The 12,174-nt window shown below is 46.7% G+C and overlaps 1 protein-coding gene and 1 long non-coding RNA gene across 2 annotated transcripts in view; one reads left to right on the top strand and one right to left on the bottom strand.

Moving 5' to 3' along the window:
* Positions 1–12,174, bottom strand: part of zfpm1 (zinc finger protein, FOG family member 1) — a 90,632-nt gene that overhangs the window by 15,858 nt on the left and 62,600 nt on the right. Inside the window, exon 4 of the mRNA XM_084555538.1 lies at positions 8,106–8,227. Within this exon, the coding sequence (XP_084411664.1) occupies positions 8,106–8,227 (122 nt within the window). The remainder of the gene's footprint in view (positions 1–8,105; positions 8,228–12,174) is intronic.
* LOC311495890 lies at positions 5,070–9,002 on the top strand. The gene is made up of 3 exons (XR_014699339.1): positions 5,070–5,363; positions 5,444–5,539; positions 8,092–9,002. It is a non-coding gene; the product is annotated as an uncharacterized lncRNA (long non-coding RNA).

The raw sequence follows: 12,174 nt of genomic DNA, 5'->3' as shown, positions 1-12,174 counted from the left end.
AAATTAGAGGTGTTTTCAAAGACTGGAAATAGTAAACTACTAAGGATGCTGTAGAACCACAACGTTAACGTACGTCCCAAATGACGGCAGATGAAAATGAGTCTGATCAGAAAAATATACCGACCAACCACAGCAGCACAACTGAGAAGATCTGAACCAACCTGTCGCTGTGTTTCAGACGAACAAACTAAACTAAGTCTCTCAGAAAGCAGACGCCAATGTTGATGCTAACAGCTAGCATGTCAGCGTTGCTTTCTGGACATAAACAGACCAATAAATCTAAACCTGACAGATTTACATCAATGTTCTGTTGGTGCAGAAGTGGCCCAAACATTCGTTTCATTCTTTAAATTCTACCATTGTGCACATTATAAAATCCATAAAAATACTGATGTTGTTGTGGATGCGTGTAACTCCCTGGGTGGAAGAAACATTTAGCAGATCAAAACTATATGAAGGACCGGACGTACAAGACAACGTTCTGCCAAATTCCATTGAATAAATCTGAACTCTGGGGTCATCAGGTGAAAGTTTCATCTTCAGATACATTTTAATGTGAAGACGGTGGAATCAAAGTCTAGTTATTATTTTAAGGTAAGTTAACAATAAGACTAAATTTATTGTTTGATGAATGAAGACAAATAAAGAGAGAGTTGGAGGTTTATTTACAGTCGATGCTCTGAGTGTGTGGTCGGGTTTTAACTGAGACACCGTTATTTACCAGTTAACAGCTGATTGTTTCTGATTTCCATTCTCTGATCTTTCTTTCTCTTTTAGTTTTGGGAAGACTCGGACTCAACAGAAACATTTTAGGCATCTCGACATCTTTCAGAATCCTAGAAGTTCAGAATAATCTACATTAGCAGGAACACATGAGCGGCTAACGGCGTCTAAAAAGGATCCTCTGCTACATCAAACGATCTCGATGGGAATTTAATAAGCCGCTGTGCTCCTCTGATGACCTCTTCCTTTTCAACCATCGTTCATTCATTCACTGCTCTCACAAAATCATTCAGTCATTCAGTTCATCCTCTTCCTCCCATCTCCTCTTTCACTGTCTCTCCTGCACCGCCTCCTGCTCTTTATGCACCTCTCTCTCTCTCTCGCTCTCTCTCTCTCTCTCTCTCTTTCTTTCTTTCTTAATCTCCGATTCTCTTCCTCTCCTCAACTCTCATTCCCTCCCTCCCCCCCCTCTTTCCACCATCCTATCTCTCCCTCCGTCTCTCCAGTTCTTTCTATCTCTCGGCTACAGGAAATGGTTTCTTTCCCGATCCAGGGGGTTGGAGGGGTGTACTCACTGTCCCAAACAAAGAGGTCACTGTGTGAATCCTCCAAAAATACAAAGAAGAAAAGGAAGGCAGATAAAAATCAGAAACCTACTCTCATCCGCCTCCAACACACACTCTCTCCTTCCCTCCGCTGAGCTCACGCAGAGCTCCAACGTTCACCAGAGACTTTTTTATTTTCCTCGGTATATTCTGATCACGAGGTTCAAACGCTGTGGGTACAGTATGAGGCCCGGAGGAGGAGGAGGAGAGGAGGAGGAGGAGGAGGAGGAGAGGAGGCTTACTCCCTTGTGTGGGGGTGCTCATGCACAACCGCACACCTCCGAGAAGAAGAAAAAGAAGAGGGAGCCAGGTTTGATGAGCTGCATGCAAATGACATGTAAAAATATAAAACTGCGATACTTAAAACGGGGCCTGAGATAAGAGATTTGAAAATGAGGCACTCTTGGAAAGCGGGCTCCTGAACCGCCGGAGATCAGGCTCAGAGATAGAGGGATAGAGGTTTTCCCTCTTCCTCTTCTCCTCTCTTACACCACCTCCTCCTCCTCCTCCTCCTCCACCCCAGCAGAAGCCGGTGCAGATGACAGTGAGATGCAGATATCAGCCAGTCACTGCTGCTGAGTGATGAACACCTCCTCCCCTCTTCCTCGTTGGCCTCACCTCTCTTCCACTTCTCTTTCTCTCTCATGTTTCTTTTTGTCTCTTCCTCTCTGTCCTCCTCTCTTTTGTCCCACGTCCTCTCTACCACTACTTTTATCATCTCCTGCAGATTATTTTTTCCCAGCCTCTCCCTCTCTCCCTCTGAGGCCGATAGGCTCGTCTGTCAGGGTCCAGATTGACAGACTGAGCGACAGACAGCTACTGTCATAGGACAGGGTGTAGGTGACTGTCGTCTATGAGGAGCACAGTGATTCTATCGCTGCAGGTGGAGGAGCCAGCAGCTCTGCTTCAGGGCCCTGGTCCTCAGGGTCAACACGTCCATCAGTCAGAGGCTGTAGGACGAGACGGGTTTGAAGTCCGTCAGAGGACGAGTCTGTAGCACGAGACGTCTACAGGGACCGTTTCTGTGATTCACGTTGTGAAGGTCCAGGTGTTGTTGTGTTATTGTTGTGTTATTGTTGTGTTACATGCAGCCAGGTCTGATTCTAAAGCCTAAAATAAAATCTATCACCTAATCCTGTGCTGAACAGTTTTCTTTCTTTCCTAACATTATGACCACCTCCCTAATACTGTGACTCATCAGAGAATGGACATGGGCCTTCTGAGGGTGTCCTGTTGTTAGTGGGGGGGGTATTTGAGGGGAGGGGCCTCTGTGGATCATCCCCCAGATACTTGATCAGTTTGGGATCTAGTGAATGTGGAGGCCAGGTCAACACCTTGTGCTGTTCTTCATGTTTTTTTAGTGATGCCTAAACGTATAGTATTCAGATGGATTTCTCTACCCTGCCCGTCTTTCCTCCGTCTTCTTCTCTAAACCTTCTTCACACTCCCAGCCTCCCAAAGACTCTCTTCATGGTCTAAACCATGTGACGTCAAGCTAGACCATGCATTATGAGTACTGTTGAGCATTTCACAAGATATTTAAGAGAGAAAAAGTCATCAGGAAACACGAGACATGAAACACCTGCTTTCAGTTTAAGCTGAGCCAGAAGGGTTTATTAAAAGGAGGCCATCAAACCGCCCAGTGCATCAGGGATAAATATAAAAGGAGTAAACGAGTCTGGTCAGCTCACATTACTGAACGGTTTAGAAACAAATCACAAAACAGACCAACAAGAAACAGTTCTCGTTTAGGGTCAGGATCTAAATGATTAAGATGCCGTTGAGTTGTTTAAATTTAACAACAATGTGAAGGAATTTTTCACAAATACGTCCCAAAGTCGTGCCCAGCTCCGTCTGAGGACGCGATAAATGACAACCGTGAACTTTTAGAGATGTAAACAAGGCTTCTGCCAAATGATATTCAGACACACACCTCCTACCCCACGATAGCTCGCTACTACACGCCACCAGCCAGCACAGATAAGACCGGCTTCATATCACGTTTGACTTGTGTTCATGCCTCGGGCTTTCAGGATGAGCCACGAGAGACATTTCAGAACGGGAACCTTAAAAGTGGCACAATAAAAATAAATGAATTCATCCCACTCTGGCTCCTTTTAGAGGACGCTCCTCGTGCTTCACGTTGTTCTGGGGGGCATCACAGAAGGTGTCTCAACACTCAGCGTAATCATCGATTTGTCATCTGGTGGAGGAGCACCATTTTAATTAACATTCTAATTTGATGGGCGGAGGAGAGAGAGCAACAGAGAGGCAGAGAAACACTGTTGATGAGTCCAGATAAACTATTAAGATCAGAATCAGGGTGTAAACAAACCGACTCAGAGTCTGTGTGAAAAAAAAGAGAGAGACGGAGTAGAAGAAGATGAGGAGGAGGAGGAGGAGGAGGAGGAGACGGTGATCACCTTCACTCGTCCTTCCAGGGAGAGAGGGAAGGAGAAGTGGAGGAGAGAGAGTAGAGGAGGAGGAGGTAGAGGGGAGATAGAGAGTGAGAGGAGACTACCCAAAAAGTGTTTGAAAAGCCGTGGGTGGCTCCTTATCGGCCCAGTTCTCCTGGAGAGATTATTGGGGGATTAGTGCGAACGCTTGTTTCTAAAACATGATGAAAAGACGTTCGGAGCGTGATAACGCTTTGAACTCCCCTTACTCCGCTCCTTCTAGGATCGCGCCTCCAGGCTGCCTTTCCACGAAAGACAAGGACCGGGGTGGGGGGAGGAGGCTGAACAATAGGAACCATGTCTGAGACTTCACTCTGGACATGTGTCCTCTAGGGACGACGCAACAGATGCAACCAGCTGTGGATCTGCTCCGGCTCCGGCTCCGGCTCCGACTCCGGCTCCGACTCCGGCTCTGGCTCCGGCGCCTCCATCCTTCATCTCAGCTCAAACATTCACAACAATCCCACAACTTCGGTCCAATCACATGCACTCGCACTATCAGTTAATTAAAGGAGGATCCAATCGGAAGCAGAGGAGATATAATATCAGATGTGTTGTGCGTGTGCGATCCAATCAGAGCGGTGGCGGCGGCGGCGGTGGCAGCGATGGCGTGCTCGCTCCCGGGTTGCCATGGGAGGCTCGCCGAGAAGGACCTGGTTGTTCAGTCAACCAAAAACTGAGAGGAATCAGCAGCCAGCTGATCAGCTGATCAGTAAACATTATTATACCCTGTTCTAAAGTCCAACAGCCATATCAGCCAGAATATATTTAAATAGATAAATGGTTTTACGCCTCTTTCTCAAGAGATGCAAATGGCAGGATTTCCATATGACACAGGCCAGTTAACACGCCGCTAATCTAATGAAGGAGATCTGGTGGAGGGGGGAGGGGGGGAGGGAGGGAGGGAGGGAGAGCTCTGGATCTCTCTCTCTTTCTCTCTCTATCTGCCCCACCCTGATTTCTCAGAACTGACAAACCGGCCCCCACCCAGATAACAACAGCTGAGGCTCCATCAAAGACACATATAAGTCCACGCTGGTCCACATCAGACCGTAATCCTCTCTGCTCTTCATGCGTCTGTTTGTGTGTCGCTGCACGTCCACAAAAAGCTTCCTGATAGGACGGTCTCAGACCCACGGCTTATCAGCCCGGGTCAAACAACAAGCAAATATGTGGCCTGAGAGGCTGGAGGGGGGCAAGGCTGCAGGACGGGCCATGCCAATCTCACCCACAGAGAGGGGAGGCGCTGGGGGAGGAGGCGGTGGTTGGTGAAGCCTTCAGCGAGGCCGAGGACGGAGGAGGAGGAGGAGGACAGGTGGTGTGAGTGAGACAGAAGAAGAGACGCTGGTAAAATCTAAAAACCTGAGACTCATTCATTCATGTTTCATGTTGGATTAAAGAGTCTCCGTCACATCAGCATGGTGTTAACCCCCAGGCCTCCAGCTCAGACTACAACAGCATGTTATGACAGAGTATTAACCTAATAACGACACAGACCACATCAGCTGTAAAGAGCAACGTCTCAGCTTTCTGAAACCGTTGGAAGTTTTCCAGTAGCACAAACAGTGACGTAACTATGGTAATCCAAACCGTGTGAACGTTTAACTCCTGTTTCTGGTTTCGTTCGTTTCCAGAATAAGAACTGGTTTTTATCTGCAGCTCCAGTCCTGATAAGACTCTTCAAGAACTCTTCAACTTCTGGTCTGATGGAAGAACCCGGCTGGTTTCAGGTTCGTCATCTGTCGAGCCGTTGAGGTGAGCTCTCACACGCTATCTTGTTTTAAATCAAACTGTCTGCACCACGATGAGTTTGTAATTTCACATGCAAAACAAGTGAGGAGCGACGAGGCCGTCCACGTCTCCAACGCTGAGGTCTGCTCTCCCTTCCAACCGTCACATGTTGAATGTTAAAGACTGAAACCCAACGGATCACTCTCTGATTTGATCATAGTTTAAAAGATCAAATGTTCAAGTATCTGACATTTCCTGCGTCCTCCTGCTGTGAACCTGTGAGTCTAGGTTTGCAGATAAATCCTGCAAGATTAACTAACAAACACAATCTAGACGCTCCAACTCTCTTAAATATCTCCTAGAACTTATTCCCAACATAAGTCACTCAACATCTGACCTGAGTCCTCATGGATCAGACCACGGTCTGAAAGGCTACAGGAAGGAATGAACAGTTACAGTTTAGAGAAAAGGAGGGCAAAGAAAGAAGGAGCAGGAAGGAAAGGTTTTCCAAAGCAAATTAATCTTGAAATTTGCAAGATCCGTTCCCCCTAACCCAATATCAGACATTTTCAGCACCCCTCCTCCAGCTAAGTCACCTCCTCACCTGCCCCCCCATCACATAACTAGAGTCCTTTATAACTTGAAACTTGAAAAGCTCTTTTCACTCAGTGGCTCCACTGCTAACTGCCCTAGATTGTCTCTAGATTCAGAGGAAGCTGCTGTCTCCGTATACGACTGTCCTACGGTGACAGTGACACACTCACCAAATCAACCAATCAAAAAGAAAGATCTGATATCGAATCATAAAAATCCTTGGACCCATTTTCTACCAGATCCAGATCAGGACAGAAGCTCCAGCTCTGAGAGCAGACGTCTGAGGACGAAGAGAAGAGCTGGACACGACCAAAGACTGGAGGAGACGCCACAAACCTCTGGGACCAATCAGGACGTCAGCAGTGACACCCAGCTCTAACTAAAATATAAACTAAGAGAGTTTCTTTAGGTGGAAACTCTTTTAGATGAGCATGAGATGAGATTTCTCCTCTCCAACATCCTGAGCAGGACGGCCCTGACCTCTGCTGACCCACCAGGGAGGGGAGGGAGGGCAGGGGAGGGGAGGGATGGATGGAGGGGGGAGGATGTGGAGTGACAGGGGGAGAAACACAGGAGGAATGTGAGATTAAGACCACTATCTCCAGCTGATACTGAAGGTCCGTCTCCTCGCTGCTTCGGCCCAAAGATAGGGAGGGAGGGTGAAGAGGAGGAGGAAGAGGAGGAAGAAGGAGAAGAAGAAGAGGATGGGATGGACAGAGGAAGGGAGGGGAAGAACAGAAGGTGACGGGGGTGAGAGAGAGAGGGAGAGAGGGAGAGAGGGAGAGGGAGGCATCTATCTGAACGCTGATAATAAACGAAATCTTAGAAATGAGAGACTATCAGGCAGGAATCAATCACTGGGGTTTGTTGTCCAGGAGGATGGCGCCATGTGGAGATAAAAGACAGGCAGACGTCTGGGGAGGGGGGAGGGAGGGAGGGAGGGGGGAGGAGAGGAGGAGGATGGAACAGGAGAGGAGAGTGATGGGGGAAAGGTTGGGGATGTGAGGATTTATCTGAAACCAGGAAGTAGAGAAAGTAGAAGTTTGTTGGTGGAGCCAGGAAACGTGTCCCAGCGTCAGGATCACATGATCAGATGGACTCACACATGATGCTGCAGCTCAGCCTGATACACAGGACTGACTCCGGTCACACAACACACACTCATACGACACACACACACTCATACAACACACACACACTCATACAACACACACACGCTGCAACACAAAGCTTTTTATTCAACGTCTCCGGCTGTTGTCCGACCTCTGACCTTTACAATCCTCGCCGTTACACACTGGCCACTTCATTAGGTACGCTAGTCAACTGGTAATCAACTAATGTAGATCAGTGTCTGATGAAATGATCCCAACGTCAGTTAACGTCTCAACTATTAACTATTAAAACCAGTTAAAAATGCAAAGCTTCCAGTAACGTAGGAGTTTTGAAGACGCCTCCTGCACACTGGCCACTTCATTAGGTAGACTAGTGAAACCAGTCCTGCTCTAGATCTAGTCTCCATGAAGGTTCTGGTTCAGCTTTAGTTTCTAGTAACTGAGAGATGTTAATTGGAAGACGTTGCCATGACTTGAGGAGATGATACGTATTTTAGAACAAACTGTAAAGTCTCTAACTCTGTGAGAGCAAAGAAAAGAGAAAATACTACTTAAATTTACACTCACTGGCCACTTCATTAGGTACACTAGTGACAGTGCATGTTAATAAAAAGATAAAGACAGAAAAACTAAAGCTGAACACCAGAGCAGTCATGAGACTAGATTTGGAGCAGGACTGGTTTCTCTAGTGTACCTAATGAAGTGGCAACTAAGGGAGTTATGATAACATGTTTACTGTTTTTTAATTTTTTTATTTATTGTTCTTATTTAATAATGTTGAGACTGGACTTATTAACTGAATCATGTTTCATAGATGAAGCCGTGCAGAGCTTCAGACCAACGACTCAATTAATAAATGATCTTCAGCAGATTCAGACTCTCACCTCCGTCTCCTGGTCACGTGTGCTGCCCTCTGATTGGACGGTCCCGGTGTAGGGTCCCCAGGTTGTGTCTGGACGGAGGTCTGCCGCCGCCACCACGCCGTCCTCGTTTAACTGCAGGTCGTCTGGAAGAGAGGAGAGAGATGATCAGCTGATTTCATCCATGACACTAAACAGTAGAGAGACGGCTGGGTTCAAATAAAAACATTCTCAGACTCAAGTCGATCTAATTTAAAAGACCCAACATCAACTCATAAAACCCTCTCATCGATTCCTTAAATATCTTCCACCTCCTTCATCCTCTGGTGATAAACCTTTAGATCCAGATCAGAGAGCAGAGTCAGGACTTAAAAAGTCTGAGGAGATGAGGAAGTAGAGGGAGAAGCTGGAGGAGACGCCACAAACCTCTGGAACAGTGAAATAGTCTGAGAACTGAAAAGTTGATTCTTCAATTATACGTTTATAGTTTCTGTCCTGGATTAAAAGACGTGAACACGAAGGACAGACCAATGAATCACAGAGACTTTAACTGTGTCAGGAAGCAACTAATAAAAATAAGGAGATAAAAAGTGAATAAATAAATATTCTTTATCGTGATTTGTTTTGTGCATGATGAGCGATCCGTGTGAAAATGTCCTGACTGAAACTGGTAATTCTGTAAAGTCATAAAAACCAAAAATATCAGAAAAAGAAATAAATAAATGTCTGAATCCTGGAATAAAACCTTAATCGTCTTGTTCTTTTATCAGAGAAGAAGTGTCCTGCATTAGAATAACACGTGATCCTGCATCTCAGAGACTTTTACTCATGTTCTCAGGAAGCAACTAATAAAAATAAAAAGATGTGAATAAATAAATATTTTTTATCATGATTTGTCGTGTGCGTGTCGTGTGCAAAAATGTCCCGTTTGACTTAATAACATCAGAAAAAGAAATAAATACTGTTTTTTTTTTTTCTTTAAATAAATTGTCTCAATACTGGAATAAAACATTTAAAAATAAAACTTTGGTTCATTTGTTCAAAGATGTGAAACTAGAGGGAGAAATCCCTGGAAGCAACGACGACGCCAGTTTGAAGTCAAACTGTTTTGAAAGTGAAATATCTGTGAATATCTGTGAATGAACTGATACAGAATCGAAGCAGGAACTCAGCAGCGACTTCAGGACGGACTGAAGAGATAAAGACAGACGTCTGTACGGTCGGCGTGCAGCTTGAACTTGACCTGAACCCTCAGAGCTGCAGCAGCAGACGGACGGACGGACGGACCGATGGACGAACGGACGGACGGACGGACAGCAGGGGGAGCGTTCAAACCGTTCCCTTCAAACTGGAGGAGGAGGAGGAGGAGGAGGAGGAGAAGGAGGGGGAGGTGGAGGAGGGGGGGCTTCTTGTGTACTTCCTCAAAGTAAAGAACAGATAAGTGCAGAGGGATGGCAGTGACGGCTGTGGTCTGAGCCTCCTGCTGCAGCCCAGATAGAGCAGCTCTGATCCATCTGTTCACAAACTTAAAGACGGAGTTTGGAGGATAAATGAAGGAGCAGCAGGAGCAGGAGGGCTCCTTCTGGAGGAGCGTCTACCTCTGATCAAAACATTACAAAATCCTCCTCCTCCCCCCGTCCTCCTCCTCCTCCTCCTCCTCTGGGTTCAGGAGACAGTTTTCGGGGGGTCGGTGTAAAGTGGCGGGCCTGATAAGAGTGTTTGTCTAACACTCTCCATGTCAAAACACTCATCTATCTTCTCTGTATCTATCCCCACCAGAGAACAACGGACAGACGCTGATAAAATGGCTTTCCCACAGCCGGCTGTGGTGGTGGTGGGGGGGCGGGGGGGAGTAACGGAGGGGTGGGAGGGAACAGGAAGGAGCGCGGTTTTGAGGGAAGAAGGTGAAGAGGCGGCGACGTTCATGCTAATAAAACGAGATTTCTCTCTTTATGCGTCAGACGGGAGTTTTGTGGCTCAGGAAGTGGCTTCACTTTCTCTTCAACAACACACAGGTGTCACAGACGTCAGGTTCTACACGACTGATAGCATCGCCTTTAATCCGTCTGTGAACTCACACAGCAGAGATGAATCCAGACGCAGCAGGAGTAACCCTGCCTGACCCAGCCTGACCTGAGCCTGACCCAGAGTTACCTGAGCCGACCTGAGCCGAGCTAACCGGGTCAGGTCAGGCTGAATCTTTGACTGAACCAGGTTCTGAGAGAGTTTAGGAAAGATTCCTAGAGAGGGTCTGTGTCTCTGAGGGTCCTGACTCCTCAGGCTGAAGTCCAGCGTTTGTCCAGCACCGATCCGATCTCCTATCGTCTGATGGGGCCTCAGTTTGGCCACTCTGACCCTCCTTATCTCTGCACTCCATCAATGTCCAGTCTGCCTTCGCCCCATTGGCCGATCCAGACCACGCGGGTGGCTTATCAGCCTGACCGGCTCCGCTGACCCTCATTGTGAAACGGCGTGAGGCAACACAGATATTAACTTATAAACAAGGCCGACACCAGCTTTGGTCTGTCAGGTATCAGGGCCGAACGCGGGTCACCCTCTTCCCTCCGTGACCTGTTTGCATCACGTCCTTTCATCTGAGCCGTGGGTCGATGTGGCCGGGTCGAGGCCCAGATAAATATCATGACGTCTTCATGATGGATGTACAGACACACTGAGGCTGATTAGAGGAAGAAACAGTTAGGATTTTATTTGACTGAACTGGTTCATTAACCCTTCAACACCTCAAAACGTCCACCTGGACTTGTTCGGATTATTTTAACCAGAGAAACGTCAGAAATGTCCTGTGAGTTAAATGGTTTGCCAATTTTTAACCACAATACCTGGAACTTTCAATATCTGGTAGTTATTTACAATTTACTGGATGTTATAGGAGGTTAATGAGCTTCTAGGAGACAACGACAACACAATGGATGAAAAGTGATTAGTACACCTGCACAAACTTCTCACCAGCGACACATTCAGTTTTAAACGGTTAAATGTGTCTCCACATGCGTCCCCAGCCAGCACTTGAGATCTGATCTCAGTTTGTGTGTCTGTAAATCAGCAGCGCCATCATGTGGTCAGTAGAATATTGTAGCAGCTGCTGTCTCTAATGGATCTCTACCTACCGCTGGATCAGAACCATCAACAGCTGCTGGTTGACTTGGAGACATGATCCAGATTTTGGGACAAGATGGAAAGACTCTCACATGTTAAGATCTGATTTATTCTAGAGACAAAGACTCAGATTAGACCTGAACCCTGGAAGCTTCATCCTCAGAGGAACCAGGTCTCTGAGGAAGGAAGGAAGGAAGGAATAAAGGAAGGAATAAAGGAACGTATGAAGGAAGGAAGGAAGCTTCCATCGTTAGAGTAATGTCACCGCTGAGCTGGGATGCCGCTAATTAGCAGATGCTAGCTGGCTATGTGGAGAATACAGCTAACATAGCGCCTTGCTTAGTGAGCTAGCATGAAGCTAACATGAAGATGCTAGCTCATAACATCATCAACTGGGCTGGGGTTCAAAAGTAAAAAGATTGTAGAGATACAGCAAATATCTGGAACCAATGACAACGTCAGTGTGAACGAAGAAAAACTTTCTTCAAAAAGAATCAGAATCTAATCAATTTAGGATGTCAAGATAGTAGTTTCTTTGATATAAAAGCTATTCTGCTTCAGTGTAGAGAGCTATCAAGGGTTAGTAGGTCTACTCATAATCTGAGCTTTGTCTCTAAAACAAGGAAGACGTCAACGAGACACTTTACATCTGGTTCCAAAACCTGGATCATGTCTGCACGTTTTAAAACTGAATCATGTCTGAATCAGTTCAGTTAAACCCGTAGCTCTGACTCTTGTTCGTTTGTTAATTAATCGGTGAACACTCGGCTGCAGACGAGGCGCTATCAGTCCACCGCCGCCGCCGCTAATGAGAGCTGCTCGCTAATCCCAACAGGTTAGCTGTGTTCAGGGGGGTAACATGAGGCCTCCAACAATCCTAATCCCTGTTAATTACCCCCCCCCCCCCCCCCCATCACCGCCATCACTTTGTGTTTCTATCTTTGTGAGGACCTTAGCCCCCGAGCCGGACCAGCCC

The sequence above is a fragment of the Chelon labrosus genome (genome assembly GCF_963514085.1).
Source record: "Chelon labrosus genome assembly, chromosome: 11".
NCBI classification, from domain to species: Eukaryota; Metazoa; Chordata; class Actinopteri; order Mugiliformes; family Mugilidae; genus Chelon; species Chelon labrosus.
This window is presented reverse-complemented; position numbering and strand designations above follow the sequence as displayed.